The sequence below is a fragment of the Ruditapes philippinarum genome, unplaced genomic scaffold, assembly GCF_026571515.1.
Source record: "Ruditapes philippinarum isolate M1 unplaced genomic scaffold, ASM2657151v2 ctg2676_1_1_1_1, whole genome shotgun sequence".
Classification (NCBI taxonomy): Eukaryota; Metazoa; Mollusca; class Bivalvia; order Venerida; family Veneridae; genus Ruditapes; species Ruditapes philippinarum.
Window position 1 is genome coordinate 29,365 of NW_026852214.1, and position 25,914 is coordinate 55,278.

The window sequence follows — 25,914 nt, forward strand, 5'->3', positions numbered from 1 at the left end:
GAATAAGAAAGCTAAAAAGGAGCGGAGCTTGCGAAGCGACTGTAGCTTTCTTATTTACGAAGAACATCCAATATGCACTCTAACCGGCTTAGTGCTCCGCCCACTTGCGTTTTATAATATAAAACGTCCAGTTTATATAAAATCTGTTCTATTAAGATTTGTAACCTGAAAATTTGAAAAATCCTCGTCGGTGATTGGCTTAAAAAAATTGGCGAGCACTAAATATTTTTTTTTATTTTTTATATAAAAAGAACCGATTTATAATAACGTTACCACTTAAAACATAAAAATACCAATCCATAAGAAAATGAAACTTGTAAATTTGAACGTTATTAGAGTGTGTGCTTTCATCTATATATTTTCAACGTTGTAAACTATATATCATTTACTAGCAGCATGCCTCCAGAATCATGCAATTTTTTTTATGAAAATTTTGAAATTGAAATATTATGAAGTGAGCCAAAAGTAATTTACACATTGCAAATGGCTCTTACTATCCACCTAAATTACCAAAAAGAGGTTATAATTGCCAAAAATAGCCCTTGCTGCGTAAGTCACGCAGTAGAAATTATGCTGTCAATACTGCATAAGCAGTCATAAATCGTATATACTATGTAAATCATAACATGATCCGAGAATCTTTTTATATTTCTCAAACTCTTGGTACATTTTTTCTCAAGTTTGATTTTCTTGAAATATTTTGGCTAACCTGGGGCCATGCAGCTTTAATCGTCTGTCTTAAAAATGAAAATGTCAATTACCTGCAATGACACATCCCGGAGTGAGGCACACACCTGAAAGAAGAGTATGACCTATAGTCGAAATACATATATTACCAATTTATTCCGTGAATATTTTTTTTACTCGGTAAGTGTTGCTTTTTTGGAGATAAAGGGTACTTTCTCGTGTATTTTAAAGGCTCCGACTTTACTGATACAGACGTTGGAATTATATTGTACATGTATGTGATGTCGCATTATTGTGTTTTCGGGGCGTATTTTTAAGTTTTCAACAATGTTGCCCATCCATCACGAAAATCGAAAAGAAAACATTTTAAATGCCGTGGTTCGCCCTTTATTTGCTGTTAATTATCGTTATTGTCATAATTATATTGTTAATGCCGTTTTGTCACTTATAATGATGTTCTGTATGATAAATCATTATATTTATCATTTACATATAAATGTATCATCGTTTTTTACGGATAACTATTACCGATATTATATCATCATCCATTATCGACAGAGCTACTATATTGTATCGTCGCCGTTAACATTAAAATGACGTCGCTTGATATCGCTTATATATCGCTGTCGATAAAAGAATAAATGGTTAAAAAATAATTAAGCTCATTTAGTCTAAGCTATGGTTTATCATATCGTTTCCTTGACGACAAAGATTATCAATAAAAACTCATGCACAAAAAGGTAGGTCATTGCGTCCATATATAAATTGTTTGCAAAATTATGTCTATCTAAGTGTCTCAATTAAATTTGCTGATATCTTAATTTCGTAATGCCTACTGATAGGGAATACGGGTCACTATACAGGAAGTAACTATATCTGTGCTAACATTCAGCCGTTCCTACAAACTTTATGGCTAAGGCTAACATATAGATAATGATAGCAACCATTAAGATGTTTACATAGCACTTATCCCAACTACTTCTGTGCATTTGAGGGATCAATTTTGAGTCAGAAATTGTCGTAAAGATATCATGCATGTTTTTCTTATATTTTTTTCAGTTCTGCTGATCTAAATATTTCTGATAATAAATTTTGTCAACGTTTCATTCTTTTTTGAGGGAGTGATTTTTAGTTAACGTTTCAACTGCATATATGACTGTCCTTTCGATCCTTTTGGTAAAGCAAAAATACTTTATGTCCCCTATTTACGACTTCATAATAACGCTTTAGTAGTTAATGTTTTCATTTGCTTTGTAGCATAAGTTAAGTTCTAGGACCTAGGGATGCCATATCGTGTAATGTATGTCAACCATAATATCGTGTTTGCCAACCATCATACCGTGTATGTCTAGAATGTCTAGTATAGAATGCATGTTTACCATCATAATATTATCGTGTACGTCATTCATAATATCGTGTACGTCAATCATCATATCGCGTACGTCAACCAGCATAACCTTCATATCGTGTACGTCATTCATTATAATACTGCACGTTTGTAACGTCAGTTTTCATTGAATAATCGTGTCGTTTATATAGTTTTATATACACGGCTGCTGTCGATTCATGAAGAAATCTTACTCTTTTCTCTAAAAGTGATGCTTGCTGTATTATAAATTCGTTATAAAGAGTGTTGACAGGTTATATGGCCGTATATAAACGGCTATTTGTAAATATAACCCGAGCCTTCATATCGTGTACGTCATTCATTATATCGTGTTTGCCAACCATCATATCGTGTATGTCAATCATCATAGAGTGCATGTTTACCATCATATCGTGTAAGTCATTCATTATATCGTGTATGTCAACCATCATATCGTGTATGTCTTCCATCATAGAGTTTATGTTTACCATCATGTCGTGTACGTCATTTATTATATCGTGTAAGTCATTCATTATACCGTGCTATTTGTCTGTTTCATCTTCAACTTGCTTGAGTATATTAAAAATGGAAATAGAAACAAAATTAAAATGAATTTGATTTTTGAGTGTGGTGAACAAAATCTTAGAAATATGCCTGTAACACAAGTGATGGATTTCCAACTTTTACAGGGGATAAATACAGCGATCCTTTCTTAACTTCTATTACACAATGGTTCTTACCAAATTTTGCTGACATAAGCAGGATTTTTTTTAAAGATATATCATTTTTTATCAAAAAATGAAAGAAAGAAAAGATTAAAATTGGGCTGACTTACCATCTGCACTTTGTGTGTTTGGACCTTTCGGATCTGAAAAAGTTAATTAATACCATTAAGTGAAATAATAGATTGTAGCATGTGTGTACACGGCGATATGTGTGTGTCACTTAACCATTACCCTGGTGATCCAGTATAAATCCAGACCAGCGTTTATATCCATGCAGTCTGACACGCCTCTGTACCGTTCACTTCGATTAAGAATCTCGTATGGTGGCTGATTTGTGCCATTCGTGTTTTCACTCCGCACCCCTGGTGGGGTCGCGGGGCGAAAACACAAATGGCACAAATCAGCCACCATAATCTCGTTCAGTGTCATAAAATAAAAGATCTACCAACGAAAAAAACCAAGTTATGCTGCAACTTTGAGTGACAACTTAGTACATAATTAAACTCATTCAAATGATGAAAATAGTCAAGAAATTACTTGACCTAAGCACTTACTGTCAAACAAAAGAAATCCATGGCATAATGCAAATGACAAGATCAAAATTATATAATTGATCATGTTTAAAATGGGCACCTTCTGGTCAGCTAGAGTACCAGATTCGAAAGTGAGCTTTAAGTCAAGGGCGATATAATGTCATAGTGCTTTATCATTGTATATTTCAGAACGTTAGAATACCTAAATACTCTAGCAACAGAGATATGTACATAATCAAATCATACACGTATGCACAAAATCCTTCTATTAGCGCTTAGTGCTAATAAGTAACTTTTCTTATTTATCATCCTTACTTTAGTTCTAATCAATGACATGTATGTTTATTTTCTGATTTTGTACATCATTCTTTCACAGGATGTGTTATTTGGCAGGCGTCTTCTAGCAATAGTCTGAACAAGGCAGTCTGGAGGACAGTTAAATCTCCTTCCGCACTGAACATGAATGTGTACTTCTTCACCTTTTACCAACAATGACCTTGATGTTGTGCCATGCATATCATAAGCACATAGTCTAACGATGGTGATTATTTGTGCCAAGTTATTTAAAATCTTCCATAAAGTCAAAAAGTTATGGAGAACATTTAACCTTGACCTTGGGTGTTGTGATCTGCAGATTGTGTCAAGGCGGGGATCATTTGTGCAAAGTAATTTTAAAACCTTTAAATTGTCAATAAGTTATAGAGCTGACATGAATAGGTGTTTTACATTGGACCTTTAAGTTTGACCCTGACCTTCAGGGTTGTGACTTGATAATTGTGCTCTGCCAATGGTGTCATAATGGTAATCATTTCTTACAAGTCATCATAAAAACATTGCAGCGGTTTAAATGTTTCGGACGGACACGAAATGTAGACTTTCTAACATTTGACATGTAAGTGTGACCTTGGAGGTAGTAATTCAATTATTGCCCTTTGCACATGTTTTTATAATTGTGATCAGTTGTGCCAAGTTATTTTTTAAAAAAAATCAGCGGTTTAAAAGTGATAGAGCGGACACAAAATGTACACTTTTTATTATGAAATGAAGACTTTTTAACATTTGACCTTTAAGTGTGACCTTGACCTTGGGGGTAGCAACCCAATTTTTGCGCTCTGCACATCATGTCATTATGGTGATCACTCGTGCCAAGTAATTTAAAAAAAAATCAGCGGTAAAAAAGTTATGGAGCGGACAGAATATGTAGACTTTTTATTATGAAATGAAGATTTTTTAACATTTGACATTAAAGTGTGACCTTGACCTTGGGGTAGTAACCAAATGTTTGCGCTCTGCACATCTTCTCATTATGGTGATCACTTGTACCAAGTTATTTCAAATTTGTTTTTAGTTTTAAGTGATACCTTGACCTTGGGGATAGCAACCCAATTTTTGCGCTCTGCACATTGTCTCATTATGGTGATGACTTGTGCCAAGTTATATTTTAAAAAATCATCGGAAAAAATATGGAGCAGAAACGAAATGTAGACTTTTTATTATGAAATGAAGACTTTTTAACATTTGACCTTTAAGTGTGACCTTGACCTTGAGGGTAGCAAACCAATTTTTGCGCTGTGCACATTGTCTCATTATGGTGATCACTTGTGCCAAGTTATATTTAAAATTTCAGCGGTTAAAAAGTTATTGAGCGGCCACGAAATGAAAACTTTTTATTATGATATGAAGATTTTTTAACATTTCACTTTTAAGTGTGACCTTGACCTTGGGGATATCAACCCAATTTTTGCGCTCTGAACATCGTATCATTATGATGATCACTTGTGCCAAGTTATATTTAAAAATTTCAGCGGTTAAAAAGTTATAGTGCGGCCACGAAATGTAGACTTTTTATTATGAAATGAAGATTTTTTAACATTTGACCTGCAAGTGTGACCTTGACCTTGGGGATATCAACCCAATTTGTGCGCTCTGCACATCGTATCATTATGATGATCACTTGTGCCAAGTTATATTTAAAAATTTCAGCGGTTAAAAAGTTATAGTGCGGCCACGAAATGTAGACTTTTTATTATGAATTGAAGATTTTTTAACATTTGACCTGTAAGTGTGACATTGACCTTGGGGATATCAACCAGATTTTTGCGCTCTGCACATCGTATCATTATGGTGATCACTTGTGTCAAGTTATTTCAAAAAAAATTCAGCGGTTTAAAAGTTATGGAGCGGACACGAAAGTGTTACGGACGGACGGGCGTACGGACTGACAGACGGAGGTCATTCCTAAAATCCGCTTTCCGCGTATGAAGATGTTACGATTTCTAATAAAGTGAATAAAAGCAGTGTAAAATATGAAAAATAATGTACTTTAAATTTGTAATAATTCCAGCTTTCCAACATCAAAAGATAAAAACAACACAACTCACTTCCGTCTAAGATGAAGCCATTGCATACTGCTAACAGTGTTACAAGCAGTACTAATCGTAACATCTTTCAGGTGTAAGAATGGAATGACAAGACATGTGCGCGACAGTGACATATAAAGGTTGATAATCAGATCAACGACTGATAAAGACTCGCCAATTTTTTGTCTGATTTCTTAGAGGTCTAGCAACACTAAATTATACAAGTATAAATGCAATGTGCATTTCAACAGAATAAGAAAACGTGAATATTATTGGGTTGTGAGTTACAACCTTGTCGGCATCTGACGATAACTATTTATTATTATACTTTTTTTCTTTTTTTAAGGAGCGAAAATAAGTGATTACTGTCCCTTTCCAATGTCATTAATTATTATCTACCTGTGTTTATCAACGCAAACCTATTTGAGCCGCGTCACGACAAAACCAACATAATGGGTTTGCGACCAGCATGGATCCAGACCAGCCTGCGCATCCGCGCAGTCTGATCAGGATCCATGCTGTTCGCTTACAAACTCTATAACAAGTGGAGAAACTGATAGCGAACAACATGGATCCTGATCAGACTGCGCGGATGCGCAGGCTGGTCTGGATCCATGCTGGTCGCAAACCCATTATGTTGGTTTTGTCGTGACGCGGCTCATTTGTGTTTAAAGCATAACGGATCAAACTGTGTTCAACTCATAACAGGTTTTACTGGTTTTAAACTAATGCTCATCAAATCATGTTTGAATCAATGTAGATTTGACACTGTTTCTGTCATTTCTTAGTTTAAAGGCTCAGCCTATCTCTGAAATGCTTTTATTTATATTACTCAAAAGCTTTTTTTAATTTTGATGTACTTTCATAGTATCCAAAATGCAACTTTTTAGCCAATTACCGGAACCATCTTTTTCATCTTTTGCTTTTTGGCAATAACTGCATTTATTGGGAATTAATATTTTGTATAGAAGTCAAAATACTATTTTGTTTACATTTTGCTACTTTTATGAGAAATCATTTCACATTAATCGCTACGTTTTTAGGTAAAAAAGCATCCAACATTTCTCTAAAACCATTATTTAAACATAATTAAATTCATATTTGCCTTTTCTGAAGAAGTAAAAAGTTATTTATTTATGAGGCATACTGACTATAAAACTCACCAGGACAATCAGATGCAATAATGATGTAAACATTTTGTATTCTCGACAGGTTTTAAGGTATGTATACATCGTCACTGTATCAGTGATATTGCGACTTTCCAGCTTAATGGATGGAGAAAGATCTTCATGCATTATTTCAGTCACGGAAAGGAACCTGATTAGAACCATCCACTGGACGTTTTCTTCAAATAAAGTAGGCAATTTCCCTTGTGGGATTCGAACCCGATGCGGGGAAGGACAATCGTCATAACAACCGTTTACATAAAGTCAAAGAACGTCATAAACTAACAGAGTAATAAACAGAAGAATATCTATTTATAGGTTGGTGGAGGTAAGCAAGGGCGAGCAAGAATGGTATCGCACGTGTTTGCACGTGATTCAAAAAATGTCTAAAAACCCACTTACTTGTGTCGCTATGTTTGATTAAAATGACGATGACTGCGAGAGCTAGGGCGATCGTTGATGCAATAAAGAAGGCAAGCAAGATGGTTTTAACTCTTCCTTTACATAACTTGTATTTCCTACTGGTGGCCAACTGCTCGGTGCTGCAAATAAATAAAAGTTAACTCTTCCTGAATAGTAAGGCAGTAAAATTATGGTGAAAAAACTTCAAAATCGGTCAGCAATCGCACATAACATGAAATTATTAATATCTATTAATAATTATTAATATATATTTACTACATGTACATGTATTTTTTCCTAGCTAGAATAGGTATTCGTGCACATATGGATAGACAACAATATCTTCTAATGAACCGTCAAAGCTGGTGTTTGCTTTTATAGATTATCAGTATTCTGGTCATAGTTCTGAAATGAAGTACATTTTAGGATTTTTGTTGTTGTTGTTATAGCTGCTGGTGCTGTCGATAAATTTGTTTTTGCTTCAGTTGTTGTTGTTGCTGTTGTTGTTATTATGACTGACTAATAAGTGATAACTGTTTAAAATTTACATTGCTGTTCTTGGGCCGACGAAGGGAGTTGAAACGGTCATAATATAAGAACTACTAAAGAAAAATGTAGTATGCAAAGAATTATGGTTAACTTTCGTCCTAATCCTCAATAATTACGCAAAACAAACACACAAAATAAATCATCGCAAAATAAGAATGTTGATCGAATATTTAATCTAAAAAACATCGATTAACTCAATATTCACGGTGTCATGCACATCATACTATAAGCTATGGTGGGGATAGGCCTGTATTGGTAACTATATGGAAGATCTGTAGTTCGGATTCAATTTACATCAGTGGTAGGTTAAGAAGTTAAGAACATATACAGTTAAAAATGCGCATTATCTTTTACATATTTTTCTGCACAAAAATACTTAACATGTACATGTATGATATGTTTGAATCATAACTCTTTAAACCATGTAAGTGTTACTTGTGATGGTAATAATAACGCGCCTTTAAAACTTATATCGGTGTTGTACGGTGTACCGTTTGTGCCATTGTTTCTTATTCGTATCGGCGACCTATATCGAACCCAGACCGCCGAAAGCGACGGAGCGACGAAATACCAAAGCGACGGTACGATATGAAAACGGAAAATTAATACCGTGTCCTCTTACCATCTCGTCGCTCTATTTCATCGTTTTACCGCATCGTCACTTCGGCGCATCGTGCATCATTCCGTTGTGTCAACGCGTTATCGTCTTGTTGCTTTGGAGCCTCGTCATATCGATTCGTTGCCTCATTTCGCGCCGGCATATGGACTTATCGGGTCTTCGAATTATCGAGTCGACACTTCGGTGGATCGCCTCTTCGCTTCGGCACATCGGATGGTCGTGTCAACGCTTTACCGTTTCAACGCTTTAACGCATCGTCGTGTCGCTTTCGCGCTTCGATCGTCTCGTCGCTTTCGTGGTGTCGTCTTGTAGCTGCAGCGTATAGTTTCGTCGAGACTTCCCGTTAGACTTGTGTATAGTCCCAAATATCATAATCAAAGCACAGATGGCGCTAAATTTGTTTGGGTCTCAGAATGTCAGAAAGGTGAAGGTTGTGAAATTATAAACCAATTTGTTTTTGTAAAGTGCCACCAATGCTTTCCAGTGTTTGAACTGTAGTAAATTGGCTATAAGACTAATTGCAACACTGATAGTCAATTTAATGTTTATTTGACTTAAATTGTTTTTAAAAAAATGAGTTGCCTCAACTGAGATTTGAACTCCAGATCTCTCGATTCATTAGCGAGCGTGCAAACCCCTCGGCCAAGGTGGATATGTATATTATAGGCCGGAAGAAAACCATATTATTCTAAATTAGGATTTGTAACTCTTATTATTTCGACGCTAACACAGATGTAAATAATCATGGAGCTTACTATAAGCATGTATATCTATTGTTTGGTTTTATTAACCTGTCAATTCCATACTAATTACACGGTCAATGCACACAATATATTAATCTTCGAAAGATTTTCGGTAATTTCCGTGAGATGTACTCGGTGAGATTTGATTAAATATAATTTGTGCCTATGGAGCAATTGTACTGTGCGGTATAGCGAAATAGGGTAAGCTACAGGTTTATGATTTCTAAGTGTCCTACGTGTTGTGAGATCGAGACCGCGTACCTCCAATGTTTTTAGGGTTTTTTTTTATCTTCTCCTTATAACTATATTCAATATTATCGGAACTATAATTGCTTGCTATGTTGTTTGTTTTGATTTAATATATTAAGCAATTAAACTCCTTTTAAATAACATCTTTTCATAATTAAAATTTATAATGAATTCGGATTAAAATTAGAAAATGTCGTTTCAATGGCGTTAAACACAAAACAAATTGAGACAATATTTCTTAGTTGATTCATATATGTGTAGACAATATTGGAAGCACTCGGCCATTCTCATGAAAGTATACTGCAAAAATAAAAAAAGAGTTGGCCTTAAAACAACGGCAAACAAAAGTAGGGATCGAACTTCAGGCCCCCAGTTTATTAGACAATTACTCTACCGTCTGTGCTATCGCAGATTTGACAGGCATATGCATTAAGCTGGTGTGACTTTTCAAAATATTTATTTTTTACTCCATATTAATTCTCGTAAACTACACGGACAGAACCGAAGTGAAATCGAATATTTAAATGAGTGCTATAATGTATTCAAAATTGACAGGTCAATAAAATCAGACTATATAAAGAATGAAACAATATTAGAAAGCTTCGGCCATTCGGAAACTACTTTGCTTGAAAATACACGCGCCTGCCATTTGACAATCTTTACGCATTGATCTCCCCTGAATTTTCGGCGTTAGTGTACATATAAAGGGAAGTAACCGCTTCAAAAAAAGTGGACTACTTTAGGCATTTGCAATTAACAGCATTCGACTCTGAAATTTTGTTACCATTATTTGTTTGGTCTGACGACCCAAACAAATAAAAATAGATGTTGATCTGATTATCACGCTGTTTAGTTGCGTTAATTTTTCTTCATATCGACGACTTTTGGTACACTCAAAACGCTGGAGCGAGGCGACTAAACGATACGCCGATGCATCATGGGTGTAAGGATTACATTAAGTCTGAATGCATTTTCAATCAAACTATTATAGTAAAGAAATAAAGAGGAGTAAAACATATTCATATCTTAAATGAAGTGTACATTTACGGGTTTGCGCGTATCTTAAGATAATATCCGATTTCAGTACAAAAAACAATAGTACGTTAAAGCTGCAGGCCTGTAGATTAGCTAAAATATTTTTTCAAGAAAATCAAACTTGAGAAAAAGTATTGAGATTTTAAGAAAAGTAAAAAGATTCAAGATAAAAGATATAATGTCCATGTTATGTACGTTAATGACCGATTTTGCAGTATTTTTACCATATTTTTACTGCGTTAGTAAGGGCAATTTTTTGCCTATTTTGACTCCTTTTTGGTAATTTACATTGGTTGTAAGTGCTGTTTGCAATGTGAACATTAATTTCTGTGTTAACTTATCAGAATTTTACTTTTTAATACAGTTTCAAAATTTTCATGAATGTAGGGGCGTCCTGCTTTAATCAATTGTGTCAGAAAATCTATATTAGTACTGTATACTAGGTGTCTCTAAGTAGGGCATGTATATATATCATATTTATTCATTGTGTATACGTATGTATATACACATTAATAGTAACCTTAAGTTTGTTATTGTCACAAATACGTACATTTTGACCGTGGATTCCTGAAACAACCCGTCACTGACAAAAAAATATGACACTATAATATACGATTTCTTTTTCAGTGTTACCGGATATATTGTTAAAGGCGGTTTTATAGGTTTTTTTCTAAATTTAATGTCGCTTGTAATGTATGCTTGAAATTCGTTTGAAAAAAAATCACGTGTACACATCCTCGATCCGACCAGTACTGCTGACGTTAAGGAAAGGCGTGACCGTGACTACTGTGGTGCTCGAATCGACACGACAGGCAGACACCTTATCCACCTAGCTATTCGAGCCCTAGTACAGTTTAGTTCAGTTTTTCGGTTCTTAAAGCCGATGGTCAACAGTTTCACGTTCACGTAACAGTAATAGGGATAGTATCTATAAGCAACTTCTCATAAGAAATTTACAAACAAAAACAGATCTAGAGGTGCATATATTGATGTCTCGGTTCCCTGGTTTCTAAACTTTGTTTGACCTTTAAATTTTTACATTCATGACATTCCTATATTTAATTGTCGTAAATTTTGTAGCAATAAAAATACATAATTTTTTACGACGCATCAACCGGCTTGTCTTATAACACCTTTTAAATCATTCACTTTTTACTCTCTTTTTAAACTAAAATAAATACTATGTGAACTAAACAATATGTACTTGCAGCAAAAATGAATTTATTAGGTTGATAAATACCTATTAATAGTAGCGTATCGATCGAACTTTGAACTGTTAAATAGTCGATGTTAAGGTTAATTTATAAATAGAAATTCCTACTTACACAACAAAGCATTCCAAATCGTCCATTTCACTACAATGTCCTTGTTTATTTTTACGTAACCTCGTATTGGAAGCGTCATTCCGTCTCAATCTCATTTACGTATTTTATCATGTCTTTTTTTTAAAACTATATAAACTAACACAATTCACAATTGAACTGTTTGAAGTAGAACGCTTTAAACTTGTTCTAAATTTAAAACACGGATAAGCCTCGGGGGTTATTCATGAAAATCAATGTTCGTTGCAATACACTGTACAAAATATTGTTCGTAAATTATCGATTTTAACAGAGTTCTAGAACCGATATTTCAAAATATATACATGTATAATATATCCTTCAGGATCAGATAGCGAAAATATCTTAACCGAAATTTGCAGGAGAACTAAACGAAAGACCGCGTGCTGTGATCCTGCGAATTTATGCACCTTAATGATTTTTCTGTTTTATATTAATTTCTAGACATACTATGTTTCATGTTCAAGCGTTTAATCTTTCAGTTCATCACTCATTTCTAACTCCGATCCTATTGGGAAAGTAATGAACGATTTCCAATAACATAGGCCAGGAGAAATGAAACAATGAACAAGCGCCGAGAATTATTGATTATGCAAGGGAAAAAAGCTGTTAATTGAAACAAATTGCTGATGTAAATGATGTTAATATGATGCTATGTAAATATTGGAATTCTGAGCACTGCATATTTATCCTTCAAATCAACACGGATGTTTATTTTTTACATGGAATATATAGATCTATTTATGTAAATCGTAAAATATGTAGATGCCTTAATCTCGGTTACGTTTTACGGCTCTATTATAAGAACGTTACCGTAACGTCACTTTAACTATATATATTATAATAGAGATTATAGCATAAATCGGCTAATTTTCCCTCTTTTGCCCATGTTATAACGGGACCAAGCCCATGTATTAACATAGCCACGCGCTCCTGTTATATCCCGGTTTTACCTATGCGAAATACATACAGGCCCAGTAAACACACAAAAAATGACGATTTGGCCTGTATGCCAAAAAGTCATGCGCTTGATATATTGAAATTATTGATTCGAAGGCCTTTTGCAATCGCATAACGGGGAGCAGCATTCAAGTAACTATGCCGGAAATACGGCGTATAGACATCGCCGCTAATCTTGGTTGTCGCCCTTTCTAAAAAACGGACATTTGTCAATGTAAACAAATATATGTCATTCACTAAATGACAAATATTTGTTTACAATGACAACTGTTAGATTATAAAAATAAAATCAAGCACTAAACATTATTCTCTGAAAGAAATATAAAGAGCATTTATTAATATAAGCACCAATAAAACAACATTTTCTCATATTCATTTTGTGTAACTGTATCTTGTTCTGTAAGTTAATCGGAGGGTTATGATGAATCATTAGGATTCAGTTTAACCTCCCTCCGATTAACTTACAAATGAATATGAGAAAATGTTGTTAAATATTGATGCATATATTAATAAATGGCGACATAATGCTATTTGTATTTCTTTGATAGAATAATGTTCAGTGCCTGGTTTTATTTTAATAAACTTGTCATGGTTGTGTGCTTGAAAAAAAAGAGAAAAAAAGCAAGAAGTATCTTTAAAAAAAGATACTCGGCCGAACTAAAACATGTTTATTTGCATATCGTATCTTAGAAAACATGGAAAAAGAATCATAAAAATTACGATGTTGAGCCTAGCACTGAATTTTACGTTAAATTTTTGAAATATTAAAATTATGTGCTTATTTTGGCAAATGCAACTTTAGTATTCTAATAGAAACATAATCTTAAGTCTGAAGTTAATCCTTTAAAAGTAAGGCAAAGAACAAAACAACAATCGGAACAACTCGTCACCGAACTTGACGGAGATTGCCGAGTTGTTACGATTGACAAAACAATTTATTTCGTACTCATTTTTTTCGTCTCAGTTCATTTTTACCGTCATGTAGTTCTTTTTTTCCCCTATTATTGTGAATGTCTTTTAGGCTCAAAGAAAAGCATTTAAGTTATTGAAGTTGGTTCCAATCGAAATTTTATAAAGTTTTATAAATGATAACGTTTTGTTGATACGAAATACCCGAATCAACAGATTTGCAACACCTTTGGAAATAACGAAAGAAACCATAAATCCGAAAAAAGAACCAAAAGAGAGCCTTCTTATCTAAAATACTTTGGCAAACATTTATTATAAACAAGCCATTTAATCGTAAGCGGTTAAATAGATACTTCATAAATATGTAAAATACATGAACATTATAAACTTTGTATATATAACTGATAATACCAGATAAGTTCGTTATTTTTATTCGCATGAGTAAACGGTAAAGTGGACAAAGTTGAAAACTAATGTTTGACAAAATCTATAACTCGATCGTTAAAACAGCGTAAAATCATCTGTATGATACATGACAATATAGACCTTATAATGTGTAAGAGAAGGCATGGTTAAACAGAACTTAAGTATCTGAAATTTAAAGATGTACTTAGGTCATCCTTGAGTAAAATATTTTAATCCCAGAAATTTATTGAAACCAAAGAAATATTTATTGAATATGTCTTATTTGAATAAAATAATTAATAAACTATGTATGAGAAGCTGCGTTCCCTATTACGGGTAAGGGTTTGAAGGGAGGTAACTGTTGCGCTCAGAAAAGAAGTTGATTTGAGTGACCTCTCCTGAAAACATTGCAAATGACGTAAGGGTTCAAAAGGGAGGTACCTGTTGCGCTCAAAAATAATTGATTAGAGTGACCTTCCCTGATTACATTGCAAATGGCGTAAGCGTTCAAATGGAGGTAACTGTTGCGCTTAAAAAAAGAGTCGATTAGAGTGACCTCCCCTTATGACATTGCAAATGGCGTAAGGGTTCAAAGGGAGGTGACAGTTGCGCTAAAAAAATTCGATTAGAGTGATCGCCCCTGTAACATTGCTAATGGCGTAAGCGTTCAAAGAGAGATAACTGCTGCGCTTAAAAAAGAGTCAATTAGAATGACCTCCCCTGAAGACATTGCAAATGGCGTAAGGGTTTAAAGGGAGGTAACTGTTGCACCAAAAAAAGAGTCGATTAGAGTGACCTCCCCTGATGAAATTGCAAATGGTGAACGGGTTCAAAGGGAGGTAACTGTTGCACTCTAAAATAGTTTATTTGAGTGACCTCCCCTGATAACAGCACAAATGGCATAAGGGTTCAAAGGTAGGTAACTGTTGCACTGAAAAAAAGAGTTGATTCGAGTGACCTCCCCTGATAACATTGCAAATAGCGTTTATGTTCAAAATAGAGGTTACTAAGAGTCGGTAAGATTGGCCTCCCTGTAAATGACGTAAGGGTTCAAAAGAGAGGTTACTGTTGCGTTTTAAAAAAGAGTCAGTTAAAATGACCACCCTGATAACATTGTAAATGGCGTTAGTGTTCAAAAGGGAGGTTACTGTTGCTCTAAAATAGTTGGTTAGAGTGACATTATTAATATTTCGTAATCATAGTGTGTTTAAATTGTTCGATTTTTAAAATGTTAAATTAAATTTAAAAAAAATCACTAGAAATGTAGTAAGTGTCTTTATAAAGAGTGAAACAAAAATGAAATAAAAAAAAGAAACATAAAATAGAAGTAGAAATTTATAAGATCCAAATACATGTATATTTAAATGATCATACAAAAGACAGACAAGGTGTAAAAAGGGAGAAAAACAACAACAACATCATCATAGTACAGTCATTCCAGAAAAATATGTTGTTTTCCGAATTGAAAAATGAGTGAAAATCGATGATCACGAAAACAGGAGAAAACACTATTTTCATGACATAAAATGTGTTTACAGAGATGTTTGGAAATTTTACTCACCAAATACAACATACTTTAAAGTTGTGTTGATTTGAAAAAATATGCTACTTTTTCAAAGTAACGGAAGTTAAACTGCACAACCAGAAGATTTATGACGCATTTTCATGTTCAAGACTTTACTTATAAGATATAACGACTAAAAGCAAGTTTAAGAGCTCTTAGGTATTCAACTCACCTATTGTAGCTAGAAAACATGAAATGAAAATGAATTTAATAGAGGAATATTTCAAGCAAACAACTTCAATTTGATGTTTATTTTTTTCAATGGAAAACATTTGGTAAATTAACAATAAAATAAACTTCAATAACATTTATATTGTAGTCATCTTTGTTACCATATACAAACGCAACCATAAATGCAATGTTTGCTATTCTCATGCATATGGAAACTTAGTAAAGAAAAACATAATTTGCAGTAACGGAAGTTAACATTGTTTTGAACTTTGAACTATTAATTATAAAACATACATGTATGGTATATCAACTTTGTTTCCTACATTTTACAAATATAGATAAACATTATTTTCACCAAATTAAACCCTAAAACAACAACAAGCAACACAATTAAACAAATTCATCAAATTTCTACATTTCTACATACACCATATTTATATTCTCGTAGCATATATGCCTCACGTTTTTCTATTCCACAGGTATTCAAATTAAAGTATTTGCAACTAGTGTTTCACTTTCAGAAATTGAAATATACTGTTTTATGGGTTTTTTTTTTCAAATCATTTCTTACATTATTTCGCTTTAAATGCATTATTCAAATTATACTGTTAATGCACAATGCACTACTTAAGAATATTTTTTTTACTATTTAGGTGTGCGTACATGTACGTTTCTTAAACAAATCATCAATGAGCTCAACAACTGAGTTGTTTACTTCATACAACCTTTTAGTTTTCCCAGACGGCTGTGGATCTGGAACAACTGACAAAATATTTCGAACAGGTAGCCAGATCTCATCTTTTATGCTTGGCCATTTAAACCGATTTGTAACTTTACCAGCCTGTTGCATAAAGTTTATCTCTACCTCATCATCTTCAATGGCAGTAACTAATCCAACATACCATTTAGTATCATAAATCGCAGATACAAATGTTCCAACTTTAGGAACAACAATATGTTGCTCTCTAACGATACTAGATTCATCTTCTAGTTCCTGTTCTTTATTTGGTGCTTTCAAATCAAAATATCTCCAGCCCTCACATTTATTGTTTACGGTACTATTGATGCAGTTTTGACAATTACACGAAGTATCACGAACAGCAATGCGTGTGCGATTTATCGGAGCTACGGCATGAACTCTCATGGTACCAGGTACTACTTTCAAACCAGTTGTTTTACTCTGAATTTGCTGATGTGCTGTTTCATAATTGTCTTGTGTGACATAATAATAAATAACCTCACTAGTGATCTCAGTGGATTTTGCCCAAGCGAAAAAGTCATCTGCGCCTTGAATGACGGCCTTGCCTTGACGCACAGACATGTCAGCGGCTCTTTTTACGCTTCCGCCTAGGCCATCGCACGGGCCTTTGCCATGTCCTGCTTCTAGATAATCCCAAGTAGCTGACACGCCAAATTCGTCAGCATGGTCGCACACAAGCTGAAAAATTGCCTTGTTTCGGTATTGTGATGTAGGGGAATCAGTAAGATAATGGATTTGTGTCAGGCCAGAATAATGTTCTTTAATCATCGGAACCAGTTGCTGAATCATTGCATATACCATTGACGAGTTGCGTGAAAGGACTTCGGAAACACCAACTATACTTTTGTGAGATTTATTATGCTTGCTTGGAAAATAGATAACCGACGTGTGCAGCGTTACCTGGTCTGAGGTCCAGTATGCAGATTGTACTTCTTCCAAGGCACTACATGTAAAATTTTCCGCAAAATCCATCCACGCCAAAACATGTCCCTCTGGAAGGTTATTCCTAAGCTTTCTCATTTCAGCATACTGAGTCTTAACCCTCTGTACATGATAATAGAAATCATTTGCGTTTTTCATGAATTCACAAATAAAAGCATCCTTTTTAACTTGTGTTTGTATTTGTTTCCATCTCTGTTTTCCCTTATCTTCTACTTTCTTCCATTCCGTGTAAGTTATTGTTTCAACATTTAGGTTTTGTAGGTTTTCTTTTAGTTTTTCTTGATCTGTAGCTATAAATGTGTCAGGATTCTTGCTTATCCCTGGTAAAAGTGGTTTAAGTGCTCTAAGTTTTAAAGCCATGTTTTGGTGTCGAGAACACAAACAAGTGGTACGGTTACAGAAGTTAGCTAGCAAAACATGCTTTGGTCTCATCTGGCAAAATTTACTCTTTGAGATTTTAGTACCGGGATTTTCAAGCATAAATTTAGCGTAGAGATTGTGAAGATAACATGGCAGAGCGAAGAGTTCAAACATAAAAGTGAAAATTATTAAAAGTTACTGTGACGTTGATTTACCAACTGAGCTTCTTGATACACATTTTTTTATAGAATTAAACTATATATAGCTGTTGACATTTTCAATCTCAATATGCAGACTTTACCTGTATTGAACTTTCCCCAAGTACCGTTAAGACCAAATTATCATCTTATATAATTATATATAACAAAGTTTATATTGTAAAGTCATGTTATTTAAACCATTTTGTGTCTTAAAATGGTAACAAAAGCCCACGTGGGTGTAAAAGTATAAGGATCTTACACCAGCTGCCGGTACAGACCAGAATATCTAGCTTCGAGGGTAACTGTTTACGGTGGTAATGAGCTATATATTCCAGTATGTTACGACAGCTGGTGTTTGATTCTTTTTCTTGCAAATTAAAAATTAATCATATATCGAAAAGAAATTACGAAAAGAATATTTTCCTTTAGCACTTTTTTTCTTATAGAAGCGTATGAATTTACAACTTCATTCACAAGGGCAAAATGTCGTCATTCTAAGAACGCAATTCATTCATACAAGGTGCGTGGGAATGACGTCATTTAAAACACGCGACTTGTCTTACATGGGGATGTAAGACAGGTTTTTCTAGCACCGTTGTAAACAGTAGATAATCCTGTCTGATAATTATGCAAAAATGTATTGTAAGAAGCAACACTAAAACCATAAATTATATAAACCCCATTTAAAACTGCCCTTTCAAAAGTACATTTGATCAAGATTGTGTAAGCATACCCTTATAATTAAATTTTTCATGGAAGAACAAAAACCGATACTATATCGAATTTCGTTCATAGTCATTCAAAGTCTCGAACAATTTGATTTGTGTTATCAATAACAGCAAAAGTAGCAGTTTCCTCCACTAACATTACATAGGGGAAATACTCATCAAACATCGACAGAAAAATATACATGAAACTACATGTACCATATTTGAGTATTTCAATGCGCATTTTATCACGTACATAAATGGTTTCATAGCAGTTCCCGGCCCAAAATCGTACTTTTTAACAAATAAAATAAAAACCTGTCTACCGAAGAGTGCAAACTTTGACAGAACAAAGTTAGGTACCTGTCCATCATTACCATATTTTAATGTTGCTCTTTTATTTCACATTTTAATGGAATAAAGGCCTGAGATGTAACACCTTTGCTCACAGTAATTCAACATTTCATAGCAGTTTTTCGGACCTCTTTTATTTTTAATATAATTCAGTACTAATAAGCAATGTTAAGCTGGGTTTTTCAAATAGATATAACTTCCCAAACTTTTCCGTGTCGTCTGCAAATATATTGTTTAAAAGTAGTGATTTACCTATAATGGGATTTCAGTTATTGTGCATGGGCATTCCAAGTAGAATTCCCCAGGTGTTCCCTGTAAGTGTCGCAAGTTCTCTAATGTAACTTAAAACAACAGACAAAACTTTGAAACATATTAATCGCTGTACTGTTATAACTACTGTATTTGTTTCTCTGATTGATGCAGTAACAAAGATGCTTAACTGAGAAAAAATAGACTGTATGACTGAATGAAAATGATAAAGGGCCAGAATACTGCTAGGAGCCGGAAACTGCTAGGAAACCAGTACATATAAATCATTTTTTCAGTCTATGAAATCTGCGTGAAACATTAAAATACTACGAAAAAGAAACGGGGTAAGAAATAATATCTCTTGAATTGAAATTCACTCAAAACTAACATTATATATCCTATTTTTTGGCGCAAAGGATGAACTTACTACATTTCATAATGATTTACAATCTCATTGAGTATAAAAAACAAAACGCCAAAACGTGCCGTGATTTAGCGCAAGAAACACACTGGCAATAACAAAAGTTATCATAAGAACTCTGTGACATCTTTAGATTTATCACAAGAACTCCGGGACATTTGAAAAATCGGGTATAAATCTGTTAGCCGGTGCTTTATGTTTGCAATTTTGCAATATAATTAGGTAATTATGTTTGGCAAGGATGAAGACCAGATATAAACCGGTCAAAACTTGTGAATTGGAAAGAAATTTGGAAATTTTACTGAAAACTACCAGATTTGAAGCAAGAGGCGATGAAAAGTGGCCTGTGAATTAGTTTTTGACACATAATACAAGATGTAAGACAAGCTTAATCATTAAAGTTTAATTTAGCACCTAAAACTCATTTTTGAACGATGAAAATAACCATTTTTGACGAGTGTTTTTGTAGTATATACAGATGTTTTCCGACGAACTCCGTGGCAGTTATCACAAGAACTCCTGAACAAGTTATCGATAAGAACTCCATCCGTCGTGTAACACTTCCTCCCCCGTGAGTTTGTAATGCTTTCACGTCCAAAAATTCTAACATCGGCCAATATCGTAGCGAATCGGTTATTTTCTGAACGTTATTTTTCAAAATCTTAGACATAATGTTATTTACAATAAACTCATCCTGTTTCGCTATATGCTAAATTCCGGTTATAAACGGTTGGTATACCAAAATAACGTTCCGGAAATGACCGATTTATTACGGTATTTGCCGATGTTAGATTTTTTTTTTTTTGGCGGGAAAGCATTGCCCAGAAGAACTACCTTAAAACCACTTGGTGTATCTATATTTTTGTCTGTTTTCCCCTCGTAAACGTTATTCTAGCCTAATTAATCAAGCGTGAATGACACATGTAACTTTACTGTCAAACCGTTAAATTTAAGACGTGACCCTTCAAAACACATAATTTTTTATATCTCAATTTTTCTTTGACAAGACACCGCCTGTTCAGAAAATAGCTCGATGTCTCTTTGATGAGTCTGATAATTGTTTTGGACTAATTGTATACGTTGGACTCCTACTTTACCTGGTGAACATCTTAAAAGAACTATTTTTCATTTTCTTGGAACTGTTCATTATTAATTTTTAAAATTGACACCCAGTAAATTGAGATTAAAGGGATGATTAAAATTTATGAACTTGGTAGTCACCCGGACACAAGTGTGTACATTAGCTGTTGTATATTTTTTTACCGCAACATATGAGCCGCGTCACGACAAAACCAACATAAAGGGTTTGCGACCAGCATGGATCCAGACCAGCCTGCGCATCCGCGCAGTCTGATCAGGATCCATGCTGCTCGCTTACAGACCCTATAACAAGTAAAGAAACTGCTAGCGAACAGCATGGATCCTGATCAGACTGCGCGGATGCACAGGCTGGTCTGGATCCATGCTGGTCGCAAACCCATTATGTTGGTTTTGTAATGACGTGGCTCATATAATCGTTTGATTCATCCTTATGATATCTTTAGAGTGATAAACATCATAGTTGACTTATTTCATATAATAGAAAACGGATATGAAAGCCGCCATATATATTAATCAGGGTTTTAAAATAATGACGTCACGACTATCACACGAATATTTTTTTCTTGGCGACTTTGGGCTATTTACGGTATTACCCGAAATAGGCCGAGATTTACCGATTCATTAAGAAAATTAAATTCTTATACAAGTATGTACCATAAAAAGTTTTTCGTGAAAATTGAAATAACGGGGCCATATAATTATTAAAACATTTAGTAAGAGCAAATAAAAACTGTATGACAGAAGAAGATTGATCATGCATTCGTGACATTAATTAATGTATCGTAACTCTTACGTTTTTCCTTGCATGTTGTGATATGATCTACATGATATCATATAGAACTTCACTGTCTTATTAAAATGTATTGTACATTTACTTTTATATACTAAATATCAAAGGGGTTGAACGTACGAAAGACCGGTGGGGACAATTCAACTTCATGAATTCCCTATTTCATCTTTGTGAATTCACAATTTTAACTTCGTGAATTCCCGATTTCATGAATCCACGTTACGTTATCAACATACAGAATTCATGAATTCACCATTTCAACTTCATGAACTCACGATTTCAGCTTCAAGAACTCAGGATTTCAACTTCGTGTAGTTGAACCCAAGATTCAAGATGTTGAAATGTCACGACCGGTCTTTCAAATGAACGAGTTTACACTCTACAGCAAAAGGTTGACATACTCGTAAGTCGAACACACCCTCATGCTATGTCTTTATCATAAAAATAAAGTTGAAATATTGCATAAAGTTATAATATACACAAAAGGCTTGCTACTAATGCCTCTTTTCCCGCCCCTCGCCATCTCCCCCACTCCCCCAGTAAAACATAATTTTAAAACAAAATAAAAATAAATAAATAAATATCAATCAATCAATAATGTTTCAAAATTATTGACAGATAAGAGATCAAACAATGATTATCAATTATTTAAATCTAAGATTTTGATTTTCTTGATAAATAAATAAATGAATAAATAAATAAATAAATAAATAAAATAAATTAAAATAAATAAATAAATAAATATTTTTTCTTATAACTGTAATAAATTTATTTTATACAAAGATATATTATGAATCTTACCCTTTGACATGCAGAAGTTTTGTAATGGAGTTGGCCTGCTTATTATTTTGAACAATTCATTTTTCAAAGTTTACTGTAGGAATACATGTAACAATAATAGTAACAATAATAATGAAACAAAAACAACAACAACAACAACAACAAAACAGGCAAAACAATTAGTATCAACAAAATAGAGCCAGGACACTTTACACATATGTGCAGGCTGCATTGGCTCTATACCAGATGATAATGATAGTCACTTCCGGTTCGAGATAACGATGATGACATATTTAGAATAGCGTATATTTGGATCAGACGCTAAAACTGCGATGATCCACCGGTAATGTTATTTTTTGTCGCGATCAGTAAGATTGATTAAAGGTTGTAACACACTATAGAGGGGAAAGAAAAATGTCTCATCACATATTATTGCCTTAATAATAATAATAATAATAATAATAATAATAATAATAATAATAATAATAATAATAATAATAATAATAATAATAATAATAAAGATGATAATAATAATAATAAGAAGAAGAAGAATAAAAACAATAATAATATTAAAAAGAAGAAGAAGAATGATGATGATGACTTTATGTAACGAGAGAACCCATTTGAACCACATATAAAAGGGGAAATGTAGAAATGTAACCGAAATTCTTGACCAATTGTTTCCATAAAAAAACAATGGAAACTTTTATTAAAATATGTTCTACTTTATTTAACGAAAATAAATGCAAATATGATTCACTGCCACAACAATATACGTATAAAATTCTTATGTATAAATATGCAATAAAAAAAATAAAATCAGAGACTTTTATTATAGATATATATAGCTGCATGATAAAATTCAACATTGTAATCAAGAAATACACGATAAAGATGGCGTTGCATGAAATCATTAATTTCGCAAGATAGATTTTTACAAGATCAAAGATAGTTTAAATTTTCAATTACAAAATAAGCTTTTACCTGTCAGCCACTTTAAAATCTCTAAATCTCATAACGATGCAATAAATACATGAATAAGCATGTATTTAAGTATATATAGTGTTTATTTAAGTGCACAAAAGTGTTCCGCCTCATGAAACAATGAATATATAGTGTCACATCTGGTAAAGATGAATACATTATGAAGTAAACAAAAGTATATAAACTCACATTTAGTGATACGTAGATTATATCATAATAAATGAGCATAAGCTTTGAGGCTACACTGTTTAGTGTTTTCATAGTTTTTTACCACCATGTGACATTGTACACAAAACCTGGGACTAGGTTTTGTACCAAACAAAAACATAGTATCGACGTAAAGTAAACTTTAAAACCAACTTTTAATTCTTCATATTTATAGAAATACATTTTTTCTAAAAGATTTATGTACTTTTTATTTATTATTTATTCAAAGTTGCAAAGTTGCCACCGGAATCATGCCATATGCTTCTGAGCAACAGGAGCATCAATAGTACCCTGGTACCTCCAGTTTATCAAGGGAGGTCACTTACAAGGAGGGATAAAAAACACTAACACATATCATCCGTTTAAAATGTACCATGAAAAATAAATAATCTAACTAAAAGAGATACGACGAGTAAGAAACCACGGACAATTATCATGGGTAGGCAATAATATTGGTACAGGTCATTGATTGAATAGTTTGGGTGTCCGTGGCCGAGTGGTGAAGGTCGTTGACTTTCAACCACTTTCCCAACCGCTTTGGATCCGAATCTCGTTGGGGACTTTTGAATGAATGTGAGAAACCTATCCACACACCGTATTACCGGCGGCAGTGATGGCAGATCACTGCAGTGATGGCAGATATCTGAAAATTACCGATCGATACAGGTAGGTTATTAATTTGGTTGGTTTAATTATATTACACAAATACGGCCCATTTCATTGCTATAAAAGTATTGTCCATTGAATGGAGATACTGTAAGGTAATTTTGGACTCGTTTTTTCCTGTTTTAATACTATTTTGAGCAGGTTAAAAGTAACAGCCTCGGAAAAATCCTTGAAAATGTCTGTTTTCTGTTCAAAATATCTCAAGTTTAAAGTAAATGGCAGGATTTCCTGTTATCAATATAGACGTTCATCCATTGGGGTCACGCAAGCCAAATATCTACCCCGTGAGTCTTTTCTTGAAAGATTTACAGACGCTCAATCTTGTCTGGTCGAAGAAAAAATGCTGCCGTTGTAGGCAGATACATATTATAAATGCGGCCGTCGATGGCAGAAATACCAAGAAAGTGGCTAACATTCTGACAGAAAATCAAGTTCAATCTTTTATCAATTCCTGTTTTCTTTGCGTCCTTTTAGTCAAAATTGACACGTGAAACTATCATTTCTAATACATGTATTTTCTCAAGATAGAAAAGTTATTAATGCGGTATGTGCATCGAAAAAAGCTTTTTAGCAACATGCAGTTACAATACAAAAAGTGATGATTTAGTACGACAAAATTGCACTATAAATAGAGAAATTAACATGAAAAACTTCATTTTTTATATTCATGCATGTGTGCTTGATCTGTTGTGTCTGTCAGTTACATGCATACAATACTATATGTATCTTAAGTTTAGCAGCGCACTCCCTTTTTAAGAAATAACGCCAATTGCATATTAATTACAGCAAGTAACTTCTGTAAGTGGATATTCATTTGCTAGCATATGACATTATTTTCTCGAGGTAATAATGTTCATCGCTTTATGACAAATAAAGGCTGAAATTAACTTAATCGGCGCAGATTATAAGTTATTAAATTGATGTAATAAAGGGGAGACTATTATTTTTCCAACATAGTCACTTTAAAGGAACAAATGATAATAAATGCAACATATATGTTTAACTTATTTTATTTATGGTTGGCATAAAATTTCCGTCATGACTGGTCATTAAGTAACATAAAGTTAAATAGAGTTTGAACCTTTATATAAAATAGAATATTATAAAATAGGTTTTGCTTCGTCATCGATTGCAAAAACCTGTAATTTTTATGTTAGATTTTCGCCATATCGACGGCTGAATAAGAGCATTAAATATTCTAGACAATCTGTTATAGAATAATATTAACAATTACATGTATATCAATTATAATATTATATGACTAATACTCATATCCTAACAGTCGGAAGTGACATTTTATATATTGCTTATATATGCTTATATGTTTATAATATGTTTATTCAGATATAATCAATTAAAATTATGTTTCGAAAAAGAGACAATGTGCTGACAAATGCCAAATATGATAAACACTTGATATCCGAAGCTTATAAAATATGTTTTATAAATATTATCAATAAAAATTAGTTAAATTTTGAAAAGACTGATACAGCCATTTGTATATATAAATACATTTATCAAGCATATCACGATCAAAACTGCCATAGAATGTCTAGGACATTCCAAACCAGAACAATTACTCAACAGGTTTGATCGTATATTCGTCTTAG

At 33.5% G+C, this 25,914-nt stretch overlaps 1 protein-coding gene across 5 annotated transcripts in view; it reads right to left on the bottom strand.

Annotated features, from left to right (window-relative positions):
• The window catches only part of LOC132752699 (neprilysin-like), a 47,437-nt gene extending 23,845 nt beyond the window's left edge, over positions 1-23,592 (bottom strand). The window contains exons 1-4 of one of the 5 annotated variants that reach the window (XM_060743078.1): positions 23,432-23,592; positions 7,240-7,379; positions 2,889-2,921; positions 762-794 (exon numbers count right to left, since the gene is read on the bottom strand). In XM_060743078.1, the coding sequence (XP_060599061.1) occupies positions 762-794; positions 2,889-2,921; positions 7,240-7,379; positions 23,432-23,463 (238 nt within the window). In that variant the 5' untranslated portion in view covers positions 23,464-23,592. Of the gene's footprint in view, positions 1-761; positions 795-2,888; positions 2,922-3,332; positions 3,418-5,692; positions 5,804-7,239; positions 7,380-11,759; positions 12,260-23,431 lie in introns of those variants that run through there. The other 4 variants (XM_060743071.1, XM_060743066.1, XM_060743086.1 and 1 more) reach the window with 4 other exon arrangements.
• Positions 23,593-25,914: the final 2,322 nt, after the last annotated feature.